General features: G+C 37.3%; 2 protein-coding genes and 1 non-coding gene across 3 annotated transcripts; 1 reads left to right on the top strand and 2 right to left on the bottom strand.

Annotated features, from left to right (window-relative positions):
• Positions 1 to 1,843: 1,843 nt before the first annotated feature.
• On the bottom strand, positions 1,844 to 2,257 carry LOC113755362 (em-like protein GEA6). Its single transcript, XM_027299385.1, is given in 4 exon segments — positions 1,844 to 1,938; positions 1,941 to 1,959; positions 1,962 to 2,023; positions 2,143 to 2,257. Coding segments are annotated over 4 exon segments (291 nt in total).
• A 3,712-nt stretch (positions 2,258 to 5,969) lies between these two features.
• On the top strand, positions 5,970 to 8,236 carry LOC113760452 (probable protein phosphatase 2C 2). The gene is made up of 4 exons (XM_027303030.1): positions 5,970 to 6,519; positions 7,009 to 7,347; positions 7,437 to 7,616; positions 7,731 to 8,236. Exons 1-4 carry the CDS (start codon positions 6,049 to 6,051, stop codon positions 7,920 to 7,922), a joined length of 1,182 nt encoding a protein of 393 aa, XP_027158831.1. The 5' UTR covers positions 5,970 to 6,048; the 3' UTR covers positions 7,923 to 8,236.
• Positions 8,237 to 9,963: 1,727 nt separating this feature from the next.
• On the bottom strand, positions 9,964 to 10,047 carry TRNAL-CAA. The gene has a single exon. It is a non-coding gene; the product is annotated as a tRNA-Leu (tRNA).
• Positions 10,048 to 20,571: the final 10,524 nt, after the last annotated feature.

Here is a 20,571-nt window from a genome sequence, read left to right as displayed (position 1 = left end):
TCAAGTTAACTCCTTGTGCTTTTGAAACTTGCATAAAACCCCTTTATTTTGCGCGCGCGCGCGTATATGTATGAATTTGGGTAGGTCGTGAGATTGAACTTGAATTTGGTATAAATCATATAAAAAATCATATTCCACGAGATCCATGAATCTCTTATAAAGCTGGGTCTAAACAAAATAATGTGTATTAAAAAGATAAAATCTTAATCCATAAAAAGTGTGCTAAGTGTGAATTGAAGGTTCATTGGCACTTCTAAGTCCTAACACACGATTTGTAAGTAATATTGACAGGGTTTCCAAGCACGGAATGTAACACAAGATAATCTCAAGGGGTACCAATTAAAGAGATACATACTAATGATCACTAACAACGTATGGATTTCTTCAAATTATTACTGAAGAAAAGAATGTAATCGAATCAAGTCGAATTGAACTTGATTTAAATATTAAAATTCAAATTTAAATAGAGATATTAATAAAAGTTAAAAATCACCAAAGTGTGTGAAATCGAATTTGAACCAAAATCTTGATAAAAAGGTTAAAAATCGAGTTCAATCAAACTTGAACCATAACCTTAATAAAGGTTGAAAATCAAATTCAAAGAGAGTGAAATTGGTCGTTTTGTTTAAAGCCTTACATGCTACCTCCTGTTTTAGAGGCATATTAGTCCATACCTACCGAGCAAACTAATTTGAGTTACATGACTGCATTCTTCTTGCAGAAGCATGTTTTGCAGAAGCCATTAATTCGAGATACATGGCGGCATTAAGGAACAAGAAAATAGATAAACAGAGCCACTAACGCGCATAACACGTAAGGGTACACATTTGATCCGCAACGGATCCTCTGTGCTACATCCTGTCTCACACCCTATCCCATCCCTTCTAAACTTGCCAAGTGTCCTTTTATAAACCAAATCCTGAAACAACCCAACTCAAACCATGTTTAATCAATTAACGGAGCAATCGGGCTGAAAAATCTTAATTCGGGAAAAACAAAATTCGGGCAGGACAACAAAGTGCAATTCAACGCAGCAGGCCACGATTCTGGTTTCCCACCAGATTGGTCTCCTTCTCAAAAGCTTCATCGAAAAACAAAATTAGAGATTAAACTTCCGGAAAAAAAAACCACAAAATTCATGCAGGACAACAAAGTGCAATTCAACGCAGCAGGCCTCGATTCTGGTTTCCCATCAGATTGGTCTCCTTCTCAAAAGCTTCATCGCAACGCAGCAGGGTTGTGCGAATTGTGTAAAATGAGAAGTCGGAGGACTTAATAGCTAGGGTTTATCCGGAATGGAATAAGATTTTTCAGCCCGATTGCTCGGTTAATTGATTAAACATGGTTTGAGTTGGGTTGTTTCAGGATTTGGTTTATAAAAGGACACTTGGTAGGTTTAGAAGGGATGGGACAGGGTGTGAGACAGGGTGTGGTACAGAGGATCCGTTGCGCATTTGATCAGGCATACACCATTTACACATTTGCGCGCACAAAGCGGCGTGAAAACCGTTGTCCAACTTCTGAACTTAACGTAGACTTCCGTTCACTCCTTTTTACTTGCCTTAATTTGACGAATCATGCTAAGTATTACCCAACAAAAAAGCACGACGTAGAGACGAGAGATAAATTGATAGTAGTATTACATTACTACAAAGAGGTACAATCCAACACGCCAAAATACACCCAAAACTAACCATCAAACACGAGAGAATAAAAAACATCATGGCCTGTAACAGTAGAACCTGGTCAACTCACATTCTACAGGTACAGGCGGCGGAAAGTGGAAACTAGAAAGCTAATTGTTATCCCCTGATCTTTTTCTTTCTTTTTTTTATGATTTACTTCACTTGTTATCTTTTTCAACTTCTGGTCGTAAAGTAAACTTGGACTCCTCGACAGGGATTCCTTCCTCGGCAGCATGCTCTCCGCCAGGCTTAATCCACCCTTACGCCCCATCTCTCTTGGTATTCTTCAGTTCACAGCTGTTCCCAATCCCTCCTCGTCTGTCCCCCTCGGCTCCTCCCTTCCCACGATAAATTTGTTGCATGTATATTAACCCTTTTTGGCTTAGACACCAAACGTCAAGAATTGAGTTTAACTCTCTTCGTATAATTAATGAATTAAAAAGAAAAAGTTACTTACCTTTAGCAAGGTGCTCTTGAGCCTTCAGGCTTTTACCTCCCGTGCCATCCGGAACAACCGTCTCCCCTTGCCTTGCCCTGGCATCCAGTTCAGCTCTTTCTTGTTCAGTAGACATCGCATTGTCCCCCTTGCGTCTCACGCTTGTCAGTACAGTAGCTTACTTGTTAACGACAACAGCACTAAAATGATGATCGCGATTTTCAGCTAGAGTGCTGTTAATGTTATCGAGCTTCAAATGGTTTCGACACGTTGGACTTGGAGCTAACTTTAACCAGATTAATGACTAGATGCCACGTGGTTGCTGATGTAGCAGAACAAATGATGTCGTAGGGTGACACGTGCAATTACCGCCTGCTGGATATGTCTACCTAGCTGACACGTAGTGACTGACCTTTTTTCCGCCCTCAATTCCAGGAATGATGAGGCATAAGTTCAAATTTAACGCCCCCAAACCCATTCGACAGACATTACGAGATGGCGTTTACTAATCAAACAACCTTTACTTTGTCAAACACCTGGGTGAATCAACGTCCTCAATGGTCAAAATTTATTTTTCAGATTAGAGAGCGATCAGTAATTTTCTTTTTTGGTAGGAGAGTAATCGGTGGTTTTGGTCAAATTTGATATACTTGAAGAGCTTAAAAAATGGAAGGCGGAGACCATTGATACCTACCCAAAGGATTAAATTGACAAAATACTCAATTGTCTAATTTGGGGATTCAAAATGGAATTGAGCCTAATAATTTTCTGCATTCAACGCTAATAGTACATTAACATGTTGAATATCAATAATGTTGTCACTCATCTTTGTAGTTTGTATATGCTGTATAAATGTAGCTGAATTTTTATGATCATTAGACCACCAAGTCTTTTGTCTTTTCCATATTCCTCTTTTTTCATTTTCAGTACATTTTTATCTTTATTAAATAAGCTTCGCGAAAAAAGCAGTCGTCGTTCTATTGGTATTGACGATCTACTCATAAGCAAAGATCTCATCCAACCAACAAAATGGTCATCAAAAGCGTGCCTTTGAGAAGAAGACCGGTACTACAACTTTGCACCTAATATTTTTCCCCTATAGAATGACGCAGCTGATGAAGTATTCGGAATAAGAAGGTGGGGCTTCATGCACCAAGAGTTATGAGGATGGTTGATCGTGCTGGTTAACTGAATGGTTGGGCGAGAGAAAAGTTTTGAACCTGATATTTTAGTATGTTCTTATCGACCTGCGATTTCCAAAACAGGATTCTAGGTCGCATTTGAGGTCTGCATGCGGGTGTAAAAGTCTGGCCTCATGGTCCCCGCGCTTAATATAATTGACATTTTTTTGCAAGCTTACCATTTTTTTTTATTAATCTTTTATACACCGACCGACAGTGTATATATTTTAATCATTAGATGCATGACGTATACATTTTCACACATGTGTCGTATATCCAATCCAAATAGTGTATATAAGATTTACTCTTTTTTTTTTTTGATGAAATGACTTAGAAAGCTAGCGGTTCTTGATAAATGCCGATATACACGAGTTAAGATTTATTCATCAAGAAAATATTTGAATAGTAAAATCAAATTGCTAAGGCGGGAATCAGCTAAAATCTCAAGCAAACCAATCCATGAGGATACATGCTCACATAGCATCAGTAGAGATGCTTTGGCTTTTCATGAATTGCATGAGAAATGCCCTTCGAGATTTTAAAGTCATCTCCATATTTTTCTTCAAATCTTAAAATAGCAACGACTTAGTGAACATGATTCCATGTTAACATGTGATTTAAGTAATATACTGCAAGTTTAATACATTATTAAGTTCGCACCAAAAATGTCTTTAACACAACAGAAGAGATTGGAGATGTGACGACGCATTGGTACAACGAGCTTAAAAATTACTATGTTAAATGGTTGGTTATTATTCGTGACAATGCATATGAACATTTGAATCACAAACATAAATTGGTGTTGCATGCAAACTGCTGAAAATAATTGTAGCAAAATATAAACTCTGAATTTACCATATCAACAGACTAAAAACAACGCCTACTTTTCTCTTTTCAAATCTTGAACTTTGCACTAAAATATAGTCCTTCTAGATCGAGCAAATTTTCCAGAATCCGGAATGGAAGACCCGTGTTATGCCTCGTGGAATTTCCAATTAGGTGGCTTGAAGTGTACTTTAAAAAGAAAAAGAAGAAGAAGAAAAAAGAAACAAGCTTACTTGTAAAAGGCAAGTTTGTGCTGTATAAACAATTTTAAAAAATTGCTCAGGAGAGATTCGAAAGAAAAGCGAAAGACAACAAACAAATCGAGTCAAAGCAGTCGAATATACCTTTGACTATGAAGTAAATGAAGAGAACAATAATATAATTTTTTTTAGGATAAATTGTTAGTATATACATTATCAAATTTTAAAATTTTAAAATTAAATTTTACACGTGTATCATATATTTAATTATAATAATAATATATATACTGATAATTTATATAAGATTAATCTATCTATATATTAAACTTGCTTTCTGTGCTGGTTAACACATTCGGCCGTTTGCCTCTTTTACATTTTACCCTGAAAACAAAATCGTTTACCGAATTCTTAACCGTAACTACAAAATTACGAGAAAATAGGGATGTGCCTCAGGAATTACGCAATTTCGACAGCTTCAGTCAACTTTAATGGAATGTTTAAGTGGACAGAGCGTACATGTGCAAATGCATGGGGGATATTGTGACCAGGGAATTGCGAAATTGGACTTGTGTAAAATTTGCTGGGCCTCTGAGATGTTGTCGGCTCCAGAGAATAGTAAAAGGCAATGGGGCCAGCATCTTGCGGGAGACGGCGGGCAAATGCAATTACAAATATAGCTAATAAAAAAAATGAGAGCCAGCGGGCAAACGACTGGATAGTCGACAGGCAATCAAAAGAGACCCATTCCTACAAGCAAGCGCCAGGAGGACGAAGACTAGTGACTTATGTGAGAGAGTTTCCCAGGTTTTACTAAAGAAAGACTAGAGAGAAGAAAAAGCTAATTTAACGTGTTTGACCGTTGACACGGTTCAGTCAGTCATTGAACACCTCCCAACCCACGATTTCCATCAACATGTTGTGAGGTTCTCCACTCCCACGCGAGGGACGTGGCGTTGCGCCATCCTAAAATATCATACATAGTAGTATTTGATTCTTAATATTAATTAAATAATGCTAGTAATTACTAGTCTGTAGTTGTATACATATATTTTAACTAAAAGTCATCTTGTATTACAAAACTAGGTAGTAGTATTTACTTTTAGAACAAAACCCATTATTTTGACAAAATTTGGACACCTCATCAAGCAGTTAACTATTAAAATCTACGAATTGATACAGATTAACAATATATAAAGGGTGAAATAATTTAAATTATTCTCTATAATTTTAATTTATTTTCAAAACAAAATAATTTTCACTTTAATAACTCAATAAACAAAGTTTGCTAAAACATGAGTTAAGTAATCAATGATTAGACCCAAAATAAGCACAAAGAGACTGTTCCCCGTTTTCTAACTCACAAGGGACTGTCTCATAAGTCATAACTTGTTCTCCTTTCACCATTGATTATTGATGAGCCGAAGCATCAGCATGTGTATATTCTATAAGCAGTAACGGCACGATCCGGGTAAGAGCGTGAAGGATTTAAATAGCAAAACTCTTTGGAATTCTCGATTACAAAAAACCAAGTCACAGATATTAACAGCATTGCAGCTAGCTGGCAAGTGGCAATTGGCATCAAGGTACCCACTATATAAAGACAGAGCCCTCACCCTCACCCTCATCAAATCAATTACCGATACCGCTGGAGGCAAAATCGAATTTGCGCAAAAGAAGAGGAAGAAGAAAGCAAGTATAGAGCAAGAAGCCGAGAACAAAACATGCCTGGCGCTGTAGCGGTGGTAGCAAGTTCACCGGTTTTCATGCCATCTCCCAGACCCAGACTCTCTCCTATCTTCTGCAAGGCCACCTCCTCTTCACCATCTCCCTCGCCGTCGTCTCCATCACCCTTGTCTCCCTTCACCCTCCGACTTCAGAAACAAGCGACCAACCTGTTTAATTACAGTAGTACTAATAGATATGGAAATACAAATATCAGTAAGAGCGAGGCGGCAGTCTGTTCCACGTCATCGGCGTCGACGACGACTTTTTTGAAGAGGAAACGGCCTGGCAGGATTGATATTCCTAATGAACCATTGAGGTTTGATTCGACACCCGGGGATGGAGAGAGGATCGATGAGGTGGAGGCCGAAGGAGAAGGATACGCTGTTTATTGCAAAAGAGGGAAAAGGCGTGCCCCTATGGAGGATCGCCACTCTGCCGCTTCTGGAGTCCTAGGAGACCCTAAGCAGGTATTGTATATGCCTCGGAAAACTCTGTTACTGCATTGGGTAGTTTTTGTTTGGGGAATTTTGTTGTTAGTTGTATAGAATATAGTCTTTTGCAATCTCCAGATATTAAGCCGATTAATATCGAATTAGAATTCAATATTCAGGAACAGATCATTGGATTAGTCCAACATCGGATGGACTTGGTAGATAGCGAGGGAAGAATTCGGTTGTTGTATATTCTAGAATTAGTATTCTTGTTGAATAAAGGAAGCTTAGAACAATTTAGTGGCAGAAGATGAACTGGAGAATTTTACAATAGTAGTCTTACGCGTTGTTTGCAAATGTGGCATTGGATTCTAATATGTGATGGAATGGATAGTTGTGAATGAATGCAGTTTTACTCAATTGGTCTTGGTAGGAATATTATGCCTTTCACCTTAGGATGTCTATGTACTAGGATGTATTTTACATTTCAAACTGGATTCTGAACGATGCTTAATGCTGTTTCAGGCTATCTTTGGAGTATTTGATGGGCATGGAGGAGCAAAAGCTGCAGAATTTGCAGCTAAGAATTTAAACAAGAATATCATGAATGAAGTGGCTAGGAGAAGTGGAGAATGCATTGAAGTGGCTATTAGTGAGGGGTATCTCACTACAGATGCAGAATGTTTGAAAGAAGATATCAGTGGGGGGACTTGCTGCGTGACAGCATTGATACAGCAAGGCAATCTTGTGGTATCAAACGCTGGAGACTGTCGTGCTGTTTTGAGCCGGGGCGGAGTTGCAGAGGCATTGACAGTTGATCACAGGCCTTCCAGGCAGGACGAAAGAGAGAGAATTGAGGGCCTGGTAAGTCAAACAATCATAATTCTTCAATAAAGAAAAACATAAAATCTTCCATGTGTTCGCTCATTTTATTTGTAATGTCCTCTTTGTAGGGTGGCTATGTGGATTGTTGCCATGGTGTTTGGAGAATACAGGGATCTCTTGCTGTATCAAGAGGACTCGGTGATCGCCATCTTAAACCGTGGGTGATACCAAAACCAGATACTAAGATCGTAAAGATCAGACCGGAATGCGAATTTCTAATCATGGCCTCTGATGGCCTTTGGGACAAGGTAAGTTGTCAAAATGGATTTCGTATGATGTTTTCTTGTACAACATTTAAAAGCTGTAAACTGGTGATGTCAAAAAATTAGGATATTAATTCTGCTTTATGGATATACTTTCAGGTTAGCAACCAAGAGGCTGTAGATGTAGTTCGACCTCTATGTATGAATGTTGACAATTCAGATCGACATGCTGCTTGCAGAAAGCTTGTCGATTTGTCAGTGGAGAGAGGCTCTACGGATGACATCAGTGTCATGTTGATTCAGTTAGGTCATTTTATTCCATCAGTTATGCAAGGGGCCGAAGTGATTTGAGTATAGAAACTGCAAGGTGATTAAGCACATGGGTGAGATCAAGCGGTGCGCCACCATGGGAACCATTGAGGTCTGGAATTAGTACATTGACAACGATGGTCATACCGTGTATATACTGCACATTTGGATTTCCACCATTGTTTTTATACTCCATTGCAAGTAAATGAAGCTATGCAACTGTACACAAATTCCAAATTTTATAGTACATACAGTCGGAGAAGAGAAATTTGCCTCTTCTTCAGTTGGTCATTTGACTTTTTTGGTTTCTGTAGTTGTCCGCTAAGATAAATGTGCTATCAGTTGATTCTTTTTCCCCTTTGGTCGTTGTTTGGGGGTTCTCTCCAGACACAATAATGTATCAGTTATTATCAGTGATAATTGCACAGTGCATGTAAACGCTAATATAACCAAAGTAAACCTTAAAACAGTAACATAAAAAAAAATTTCACTTGTAAAAATTTGTGTTCCGAAATTTAATGCGCACCATCCAATTTTAAATTTGCCCATCTGCCACCTTTAACTGTTCTATGTAATTAAAATATTTGGTACAGCATGCCATTTTTTGGTTTCTGAAGGCTCGATAAGGTCCTAGCATGCATGTACGTGGGAATGACGTTGACTTATCGTTAGTTGCACTTTCACGTTTCAGAATGAAAAAAAAAAAAGGAAAATGATCATGATTCCTTACTCCAGTCTCCAGGTTGACCTTAGCAATTAAGCAACCCATTAAGCACGTTTTCGCGTTTTCCATCTCATGGGAAAATCGTTTTCTTGTTGGTTTTGTCTGACTCTGAAGTCTAGATGTACAAATTGGTTCTGATTCATTGGTCCACGGACGGTTGGGCCGCGTTGGTCAGCCTTGGCGGCTGGACGAATCCGTGCGTCTGAAGCACGAGCTTTGATGGATGCCCTGTGAAGACGTATAGCAAGTAAAAACGCGAAACGGACCAACTAGTTTGTGTATTAGGGATGCATTTGACGCACCTTTCATCTCTTTCCATCTAAAAAATTTATATGATGTAATGTGCAGCTTGTTGACCTCAGACGCACGTTTCACGTCTAAAATCATGCACGAAGACCCACTGGAATTAAACTTCAACTTGAATGATTTGAGGAAACAGGGAAAATTGAAGAAATTAAAACTCGAATTAGTGGTGGTGGTTAATACTAATTTACAATATTTGGGCTTATCATTCTGCAACACTGCAAAATAAAATTTTAAAGACAAAAAAAAAAATAATACTAATTTACAATATTTGGGCTTATCATTCTGCAACACTGCAAATAAAATTTTAAAAACCAAAAAAAAAAGTTTTTTTTTTTTTTTGGTTTCATTGCTCCAAAAATTTTAAATACCAAAAGTTATTTCTGCAGAGCAATCTTTCTGATATGCTAGTATGCTTTTGCAGATCTGGACCCGATCTTTGGGTACAACAGTGTAGTAATTCACATGGACGACGAGTCAATGTTTTCACTATTCAACAGGACTTGGGACGACTTTAACAACGTACATAGGAATTTTGGTAGGCTGTGAGGCAATTGATCCCAGAAATTTTGACAATCTTATCCGCTTATTGCTTTCTAGCGGATGGAATCCCACAAATACACATTTGGGGTTTGTCACTTAGTGACTGATTCCCACTAGGTTTTGCGGCAAATGCGTAGATCAGTAGATGAAAAGACTGCATCCTCCTGTGAGAGCCCACTAGGAAAAGGTTAATTAATTGTAAAATTTTAACTTCATTACTCATCTCCTGAGCACATTTTAGCCTAGAATCGCAGCTGTTTGGTTACCAAAATTTGCAAAACAAAACAAAAAAATCAAATTTTGTTCTGCTGATGCAGATAATTTTTTCCAAATAATTCGATACTGCATGTCCGCCCACCACTGTCCTTGTGACACAAAAATCCTGCGAACTCAAAAACCTCATCCAACTTTTTGTCCTTTCACTTGCGCGGTCATGGTAGCCATGTTTGGAAAAAAAACACTTAAAAACCATACCCGAATTTTACGCTACCACTCTACTAATAATCGGTTGGTTGTCAGAAGTGGGATTTGAACCCACGCCCTCTCACGAGGACCAGAACTTGAGTCTGGCGCCTTAGACCACTCGGCCATCCTGACTGACGGGCCAGTTGTGACAACACAATACTTATAATAGCATAGCAAGGCAAATTATGCGCACTAGAACAACCTTTTTCTTGCATATAGCTTTTGTTCTCTCAGAAGAAACATGAACAGTAGTCTTAAGGCCAGACGGAGGATTTACATCAGTTTCACTGAACCACATCAATCATTTCTTGTGGAGTAACATAAGCACTATGCAAAAGTAAATGCTCCAAGTTAATCCAGTTTATGAACTTCTTGTTTATGGAGTAACACAAGCACTATTTAAGTGTTGTTTATGAACCTCTTGTCAAAAGAGAAGAAAAAAAAAAGTTAATCCAGTTTCAGGTCTTTATTTTAGATTTTTTTTTTACTTTTCTATTTCCAATTCTAAATATCTCATTAATTTGTGTTATATTATCATCAATGCTCCTATGTAACATACAAAGATAAGAGAGTTTGGCATTAGTTTTTTGTGTCACTTTTTAGATTTCATTTCCGTTATTGGCCAAAATAAATGTTAGCTTATCACCGAAAAAAAAAGGAAGATTTGACATAGATAATTATTAACTTTTTATATAGATAATTATTAATTAATGTTAGCCTGTAATAACTACCGCTCTTTTTTTTTTATCATTTTTTAAAATTTGCACGCACTTTTTTTTCCCGTCAAAATTCCTTTTAAACAACCAACTGCTATGGTGGAGTTCGCTTTAACTTGCCAAATAAATGTGCTGGGAATGTAGGATGTAGTTTATCACTTCGCCATCCCTAAGAATTTGGCGCACAATAGAACCGCTGATTCTAATTCGGCCCAATTCAGGGATGCAGTTAACTCCTTAGTTTTCGTGCGAGACCAAATTGCATCGAAACTTTAAAGTCCATAAGTTCTCATACAACAACATTGAGTCAAATCTTTAAAGTCCAAAATTAAGAAGAAGAGAAATCCAATTTTAGAAACCAAACCAAAACTTTCAAAGATAAAAATATGAAATTAATTTCTTAGAAACACTTATTTCATTGGAAGAGTCAGAGCCCAGTAGTCATTACAGTCAGGTGAAAACTCTTAGAATAGTAATGTAGGCATGCTTGACATGTGTGCACTTTGGATATTGATTATTACATAGTTAATTTAATATTATGATGCCTTTTTGTGGAGAATTTACGTAAAAAAAACTATGGTTTTTTTCATTCATTTGTTTTGCTACAAAATATGAGTAAATCTTATATACACTGACAGTGTATACACTATTATGGTTGGATACACAATATCTATGCAAAATTTGAGATTCAAATTCAAATTCGAATTATGTATCATGCATTCAATAGTGAAAGTATATACACTGTCAGTGTATAGAAGATTAATCCGTAAAATATATCAGTGTTTATAGAATTTTTCTTTTTCAATTTTCAAGAGTAGTTACAATTGGTAACTAAAAGTCTAGCAAAAGAGAGACTATTACGTGTATGGGAAAAAAAAAATTTCCCTTGCAAATGAGAGACTATCGAATACTTGGGTGCTCTCCTTTTAACGCAAGTAAAAAATAGAAGAAGAGAAGATGCTACACGGCAATATGAGTGCAATTATTTGCCAAAAAGAGAAAACATGTCTATTGAAAGCTGAAGATTGATGTTGTATATTCAAAAAGGTTGTGACTCGAAAAATTGTTCTGATGCTTAAATGAACTACATTATTGTGCTATGTTGCTAACCTCCACGAGCATTATTGCAAGTTCATCGATTGGTTTCTCGTGTAAGTGAACGAAAGAAGTACAATCAAGTACTATGTACGCTGTGGCATGTGAGCTTGATGCTAATACTATACTCAATACAAAGGACTAGCTTCACTTTACACCTTAAACTTTAATTTTAAATGTCTCTCACTCTTAACTCTCAATTTTGGACATTATATACCATAAACTCTCAAGTTTGTAACATTTAATTCTAGTCAATGACAAAATTAACAAAATCAAAGGCATAAAAAGGCCTTATAAATTGATGATAGTTTGCTGAAAGTGATTGAAGGGAATCAAAATATCACAATTACAATAAAATTATATGTTATTACTCCCTCCAGTCCACTTTTATAGGTTTTTCCTTTTTCATCCATCACAAATTATAGCTCACCTTTCAATTGAAGAATTTTATTAGCGTGTGATTCCTCTAGAATGCCCTTATTTAATGTAGGTTGTTATTGAGTATAACTTAACTTATTTAATATAAAGCTAATTGGTCATACTCCATTCAATGTAAGGTATTTTAGGAATATAGTAAGTTAGATTTATTCTTTCAACAAAATTAACTAATTTTTCTTAAACTGTGTCAAAAAAAAACTATCAAAATGAGACAGAAAGAGTATTAATTTATATTGTCTTTTATCAATGATTCGAACCACAAAAAATAATGATAACATGTTGAAAGTGGTCAAAGATAGCAAAGGGATCGCAACTAGAACAATGCAATATATTATCATTAATTTGAACGCCATTTATCTCGTTAATTTTGGTAATATTATCATTGATTGGATTTAAATGAAATAAATTAAAAATTTATGGTATAAAATATTTAAAGTTAAGAATTTAAAGTATAAAGTGTTTAAAATTAAAGTTTAAAGTATATTATAAAAATTAGCCCTATTACAAGCGTCTAATGGGTTCGATGCAATGGCGGCTTCAATTATATCACTACCAAACAAAGCGAGCACAAGCACAAATTTCTTTTTTAGATGAAGCGGCATACAACAATACAACATACAAGCATCCAAAAATTCTAAACAACAGGAATAAAAGCATCGAGTTTGCCTGGTATTCATGCTTCAAAATTTGCTTGCAATTTTTAAATGATGTTTTTTATTCAAACGTGCTTCAATAACCAATGACATATTCAAAAAGCAAATAAACAAGTGGTGTTTGTATTTAGTTTGAGAAAATTGTTCAAAATGTTTCTCATATTTCGTAAAAAGAATTTTTCATCCATCAACTTTAAAACATTATCAATGCGTTTTCCTTTTTTCAAAAGATTATTTCAAATAATCTACTATTGAAACATGCTCATGTTGCCTCACTTTTAAAATATTGACTTCATGTTCCTAACAAAATTAAGTTGACTAAATCTAGTTTCAACCTAGACTTCTAATTATTTTTTAGCCTGAATCTATCACGTAATTCACATGTATTCATTTTTTTAAGTACAAAATGATCAAATCTAATTTTTTTAGTGGCAAAAGAATCAGATCTCTCTATCTTTCTTTTTTAGTGGCAAAAAAGGAATGACTAGATCCACATTTCATTTTACATGCATAATTGAACAAATGACTCGATCCATATTTATTTATTATTTTAAAATGTGACACATGAACTTTTTGCCCTTTAAAGTTAGGGTGCATTTGATAAAATTAAAGTTTGAAAACTGAAATTTGAAATTTGAAATCATTAAGTTATTGAATTGTTAATTATTAAATTTAATACATTTGAGTGTATATCACATTTAGTGATAAGTGAATAGTTTATCACTTAATTTTGAGAACAAATTTTATTTAGGAAATTCAGTGCCACTTAATTAGTTCAGATGTTCAATTTTTTGTTATCAAATGCATTTGAATATGTTAAAATTTAAATTCATTAACTTTAAATGCTAAATGAGCCTTAATATTTAAAAAGTAAGAAATGAAAAATTCATTTAAAAAAATGCGAGAGATGAGTGTGTGTATGTATATTGATAAGTAAAAAGTTTTGAATCTAAAATCTCTTATATAGAATCTCTCTTACCTTATCAATGAAATTAACCCCTCTTCATGTGAGAGATGTTTTGAACGACTTTCGCTTGTGCTTATTTATATTTAGAGGACTTGCCATAGTATTAATTAGAAATTGCAATTTTATGCATCTTAATGCTTGCCGCTAATCAAGGGAATGTTAGATTAGACAAATTCTAGTTTACGAGAATACAACACTACACTAGCTATTTATGTGGAGTAAAGATATCTCTTGTTTGGAATAGTGGTAGGTCATTCAAATTGGGACCACTACTACATAGAGAGAAATCTCATGTTATTGTTCTTTTCGGCCCCAAGTTCATTACTATTGACTATATCAATTTTCATGAATGATGAGCGGCAAAAACTGTCTTAACACCCATCCCCTCATAAATAAAGGAAAACCCAACCCGGTTAAACTTAGCTAAAATGACTTGTCTCTACCATTTCAACATGAGTCTGATAAAATGATGCTTGCCCATTTGCGAAAGCATATATTTCATTTTTTAAAAAACTAATTTTCAAATATATTTTAAATTATCATTTCATGCCACAAACATCACAAAAACTTTGATAACGTAACTCAAAAGAACGCGGTAATTTTTTTCTTTTTTGGAGCACTGAGATGTGTTTTCAAGTAGATGACTGATAGGCATTTGGTTGTTTACAGTAATTTTTACATGGTGGGATGATTCGTAATATGACTTATGTCAACCGGTTTTGGGCACGAAAGATGCTCCGAAATCATGGCCCTGTTTGGTAAGTGAGTTTTTTGGGTGTTTGTTTAAAACTTTACTGTAACTTATTGTAGAAGTTTTTAAAATATTTTTTGAAGTGTATTTTTTTTTGAATATTTTGAAGTGTATAGTTTAAAAAATTTTAAATTTTTTTTGAGGTTACTGTAACTAAAGTTTTTAAAAAATTTGTACTAGACAAATTTGGCAAAAAACTTATCTGCAAAATAAGGCCCATAACTTGCAAATAAATACCATAACTTGCAAATTAATTATCCACTTTCCGTAAGAATGGGGATAATTAATCAAAAACGTAATCTACAACAGGTTGCGAAGAAAAGGTTGCAATTCAGCTCGTTACTATGTCAGGCACCTGACCCGAATCTTGGAGAAAATGAGAGAGAATTGGGAGAATCAGAGATTGGGGAAGAATTAGGGAAGAGTTCAGACGAGAGAGAGGGAAGAGAAAATGGGAGGGAAATCTGAGAAGAGAGAGAAGGAAACAAAATTTTGTTATTATCTTTCCTAACCACCTCCACTAATCACATGGGTACAAATAGGCAAGCTAACCGACTAACTAATTTCCTATTCTGCTAGCTAAACGACGCCGTCCCACTTATGCCCTAATTCGTCTGATTTCTAGCTATTACGACGCCGTCCTACTTAAACGTTGGCTCCCTTCCTTCTATTTACCCAATTTCGCCTAAAACGACTACGCAGCAATAACAATTCCTCACATTGCCTTCCCCATTTTGAGAGTCTTGTCCTCAAGACTGAAACTGAGGGAATTGAGCATGGATGAAGTCCTTGTCCTCTCAAGACGTCTCTTCTTCACTCAGCTGCCTCCACTTAATCAGATACTGGATCACGGTCTGCCCATTACGCTTGATAACTCTTCGATTTAAGATGACCTCTGGTTGTAAAGGACACTGGTCGTCAGTGTTAAAATCAGGTAGTGTGGCTGAGATTGGTTGCAATGGCCCTATCTTTTTCTTGAGTAAAGAAACATGAAAAATAGGATGGATTCGCGCTCCTGGGGGCAGTTTGAGTCGATATGCCACTGACCCCACCTTTGCTTCCACTTGAAAGGGACCATAAAATTTTGCAGAAAGTTTCAAGCATTTCCTGATAGCAACTGATTGTTTCCTGTAAGGTTGTAATTTCAGAAAAACCCAATCTCCCACTGCAAATGTTCTCTCTGTACGGCTTTGATCTGCAAAAAACTTCATTCGTTGTTGAGCTTTGAGTAAATGTTCCCTGATACTGCTAGAGATTCTCAGCTTTTCCTGGAGTAACTGTGTTGTAGCTGGTATGATAGAGTCAAAGTGAGGACCAAGAGGTAAAGGAGTGGGTTGATATCCATATAATGCCTCAAAGGGTGTCATTCGTAGGCTAGAGTGGTAAGAGGAGTTATACCACCACTCAGCTAAGGCTAACCATCTGCTCCAGTTGTGGGGAAATTCTTCAGTCATACACCTGAGGTATGATTCAACACACTGGTTAAGCCTTTCACTCTGCCCATCTATCTGCGAATGATAAGCAGAGCTGTAGTTTAAGGTTGTCCCTGCTAGTTTGAAGAGCTCCTGCCAAAAGAGACTAGTGAATATATTGTCCCTATCTGTCACTATGGATTCTGGGAGTCCATGCAGTCGAAAGATCTGATCCAGGAAAAGTTGAGCCACTCCCTTGGTAGTGAAGGGGTGAGTTAATGCAATGAAATGTCCTACCTTGGTCATCCTGTCAATTACTACCAACACTGTATCATAACCCTGAGATTTAGGCAGATGTTCTATAAAATCCATGGTTATGTGAGTCCATGCCATGCAAGGGATAGGTAGTGGTTGCAGTAAACTAGGACATTGAACATTCTCAGACTTGAATATTTGACAAATGTCACAAGCTTGGATAGCTCGTATGACATCTTGCCTCATAGAGGGCTAATAGAAAAGAGTTTTTATCCTTTGCCAGTATGCTCTTTGTCCAGAATGACCTCCAATTGCAGATGCATGAAGGGCTTGTATGATTTTCTCCCTCAATCCCTTAGATGACCCCACATAAAATTTGCCATTATACTTGAGCAGTCCACTGTCCCATTCATACTGTGGGTGAGCAGCAGAGTCCAATATTAACTGTGATTTGATGCTCTGGCACTGAAGATCAGAATCATAACTCCCTTGAAGCTCTTGGGTCCATAATGGTTTGAAAGTTGAGAGAGCTAAGCATGATCCCTGTGCATTTGTTGGGCTCAGACTACTACCATGTAACCTGGACAATGCATCAGCCACCTTGTTATCTGTCCCTTTTTTGTATTGGATCTCATAATCCAGTCCTAGCAACTTGGCTAGCCATTTATGCTGTAAAGCAGTAGTAAGTTTCTGGTCAAGCAAGTATTTCAAGGACTGGTGATCAGTTTTGATAATAAAGTGATAACCTACCAGATAGTGTTTCCACTTGGTTACTGCCTTTACCAAAGCTAACAATTCATTCTCATAGGCTGATAAACCCAAATTTCTTGTAGATAATGCCTTACTCAAGAAAGCTCTGGGGTGACCCTCTTGCATTAATACTGCACCAATTCCGCCCCCACTCGCATCAGTTTCTATGGTAAAAGTCTTCTGAAAATCAGGCAACTTGAGGACAGGAGCCTTGCACATAATATGCTTTAATGAAGTGAAAGCCTTCTGAGCTTCCAGATTCCAGGAGAAGTTGTCCTTTCTAAGTAACTCAGTGAGTGACTTACAAATGATCCCATAGTGCTTAATAAACCTTCTGTAATAACCAGTTAATCCCAGAAAGCCCCTTAGCTCTTTCACAGATCTGGGAGTAGGCCAGTTCAGGATGCTCTCCACTTTGGACTGGTCCATGGACACTCCATTCTCAGATATGGTGTGACTAAAGTAATCCACAGTCTGTTGAGCAAATGAACACTTAGATGCCTTTGCAAACAGTTGGTGCTACCTTAAGACAGTCAGCACTATTTGCAAGTGTTCCAAGTGCAGTTCCAATGTGGGGCTGTAGATCAGAATATCATAAAAAAAAATCAATACAAATTTTCTCAAGTACGGCTGAAAGATCTGGTTCATAAGGGATTGAAATATTGCTAGAGCGTTAGTAAGGCCAAAAGGCATAACTAGGAATTCATAATGGCCACAATGGGTATGAAAATCAGTTTTGTGAGTGTCTTTTGGTTTGACTCTGATTTGATGGTAGCCTGAAGTGAGATCCAACTTGGTTTTATACTTTGATCCTGTCAGTTCATTAATCAATTCATCCACATTGGGAATAGGATACCTGTTCTTGATAGTCATTTCATTCAACTTTCTGTTGTCCACGCAGAATCTCCAAGTTCTCTTTTTTTTTTTTTACTAACAGCACTGGTGAAGCAAAAGGACTATTGCTATGAATTATAATTCCATGTTGTAACATATCTGCCACTTGTTTTTCCATCTCATTCTTTTGGGAGTGAGGGTACCTATACGGTTTCAACTTAAAAGCTTGTGATCCAGGTTTCAGGGGAATCTCATGATCCACTTCCCTAGCAGGGGGTAACTCAGTGGGAGTTACAAATACATCAGTAAACTTCTCAATCAGTTCTTGTACTTTCATAGGCACAACATTTCCTCCTGATGAGGTTTCTTGCCCCATCCTCATGGCTAGGCACATCTGCTTTTTATACTCAATAAAGTTCCTCAAGTCACTACCCCTGATAAGATCCAAATCACAATTCTCTGCTTGGTCTCTCAACTGTACCATCTCTCCTTGATTGTGCAGGAAAATAGTCAGTTGGTGGAATTCAAACATAATGGGGCTGAAATGAGTCATCCAATCCATCCCCAATATTATATCCCATCCACTCAAATCCATCACCTTAAGATCATAACAAAACTTATGATGGTTCACTTCCCAGGCCACTTTGGGGCAGATAGCCTTGCTGGTCACACAAGCTCCATTCCCCACAATTACAGAAAATGGATCAACTAATTTGTAGGGGATATCAAAGGTAATCACCTTCTCACTGCTGATATAACTATCTGAATTTCCAGTATCCACCAATATCAACATCTCCTCCCCATCTAGCCATCCTATTAATGTTATGGTTTTCCTCTGAAGTGCCTCTGACAGAACATGTAAAAACATTTTCATGACCTGTCCTGGATTTCCAGTGGACTCATCTTGCTCTCCTAAAGCATCTTCAAACTCAGAGTCTTTCTCCTCCTCAGTAACTAGCAGATTCAGGCGGCCAGTTTTGTATTGATGTCCCTGTCCAAACTTTTCTCCACACTTGAAGCAAAGGCAATTGGCGCTTCTGTACAGTAGCTCCTGAGCTGAGATCCTTCTAGGCTCGGATTCTGTGTTAGCAACTGGCTTTCCTTTGAATGGGGTACTCCTGAAAGTGTTGCGAGAAGGCACTCTATAGTGTGCATTGAGGCCTTGAAGCTGTGGGGAATTTCTGGAAATTTCAAATATGCTCTCAGGAGCAATTTTCCAAGTTTCCTTGGGAGATCTGGTGTGGATTCTTAAGGCATTCTCCTGTAATATGGCCATTTCAAAGGTTTCTGACAATGTTGCAGGCTTCAACATCCTTATCATGGTTTTGATTTCATCCTTAAGTCCACTGATGAAATTAGACACAAAGTACTCCTCATCCAAGTATGGATTCTTAATTATCATGAGAGTTTTAAGCTCTTCAAATTTTTCCTGATATTCTTCCAGTTTCCCTGTCTGTTGCAGTTTGTTAAATTCTTCAATTACGTCATTTCCACTCCTACCATCAAACCTTTTACACAGTAGCTCCCCAAACATCGCCCAAGATATTTCTGGTTTTTTCAATTTTACCCCTTGGAACCAATTGTCAGCTCTTCCTTCCAGATACATTTCTATAACTCTACCATCTGATCTTCAGGAATTTGATAATTCAAACAGTATTTATTGCATTTCCGTAACCATTCCCTTGGATTCTCCCCAGCAAACAAAGGCAGATCAATTTTTGGAGGATTTGGAATCAGAATTTTATCTGCTTCTCTGCTTACTGTCCTGTTGTTTTCTGGTCCACCCTGCAGCCTTTGGCTAAGTGGTGGCGTTGGAAGGAGTGGTGCTTGTTCTGTCAGAGTCCTGTCGTCAACTGGCATTGCCTTTTCCTTACTCATCACCGCCTTCATAAAAGCACTGAATTCTTGTTTCATCTCCATCACCAGCCCATCCATCTTTCTGTTGTTTTCTGCCAACTCAGTGCGAAGCTCCTCCCGCATTTGCTGCTGTTGCGATTGAGTACCATGCAATCAGTCTATTACTTCCTGAATCTTGAGCTCCTGCTTCATGATCTGCTCCTCCAAAGTCTTGAATCGAGTGCTTTCCGCCATGATTCGCTTCTTATCTGAAGAAAATGATGATTCCGACAGCTGCTGGCTTCCAAGCTCTGTCCAAGGATCGGAGCTCTGATACCACTTTGTCAGACACCTGACCCGAATCTTGGAGAAATTGAGAGAGAATTGGGAGAATCAGAGATTGGGGAAGAATTGGGGAAGAGTTCAGACGAGAGAGAGGGAAGAGATAATGGGAGGGAAATCTGAGAAGAGAGAGAAGGAAACAAAATTCTGTTATTATCTTTCCTAACCACCTCCACCAATCACTTGGGTACAAATAGGCAAGCTAACCGACTAACTAATTTCCTATTCTGCTAGCTAAACGACGCCGTCCCACTTATGCCCTAATTCGTCTGATTTCTAGCCATTATGACGCCGTCCTATTTAAACGTTGGCTCCCTTCCTTCTATTTATCCAATTTCGTCTAAAACGACGACGCAGCAATAACAATTCCTGACATACTACATAGTACTTACTAGTGCTACATAGATGGGCATCCGTGTTATGATCGCCATCCTAAATACAAGTATCTTAATCGTTAAGACATCTAATTAATCACGTAGTCTAAATAAAATCCTAAACGTACATTTCTTAATTTACTTCATTTCGAAAAAATTGAGGCCCTTAAACAGATAGTAAAAGTTACACGGGTGAACCTGCGAAATCGAATACGGGCGCCAGTAGCGTCAAT

This window comes from Coffea eugenioides, chromosome 2, assembly GCF_003713205.1.
Source record: "Coffea eugenioides isolate CCC68of chromosome 2, Ceug_1.0, whole genome shotgun sequence".
Lineage (NCBI taxonomy): Eukaryota > Viridiplantae > Streptophyta > Magnoliopsida > Gentianales > Rubiaceae > Coffea > Coffea eugenioides.
The sequence above is the reverse complement of the archived record's forward strand: the minus strand, read 5'-3'. Positions and strand labels throughout refer to the sequence as shown.

Coding starts and splice junctions, on each gene's coding strand:
- LOC113760452 (XM_027303030.1), top strand. CDS start 6,049: ATGCCTGGCGCTGTAGCGGTGGTAGCAAGTTCACCGGTTTTCATGCCA. Junction 6,520..7,008: donor TCCTAGGAGACCCTAAGCAG/GTATTGTATATG, acceptor ATGCTGTTTCAG/GCTATCTTTGGAGTATTTGA. Junction 7,348..7,436: donor GAGAGAGAATTGAGGGCCTG/GTAAGTCAAACA, acceptor TCCTCTTTGTAG/GGTGGCTATGTGGATTGTTG.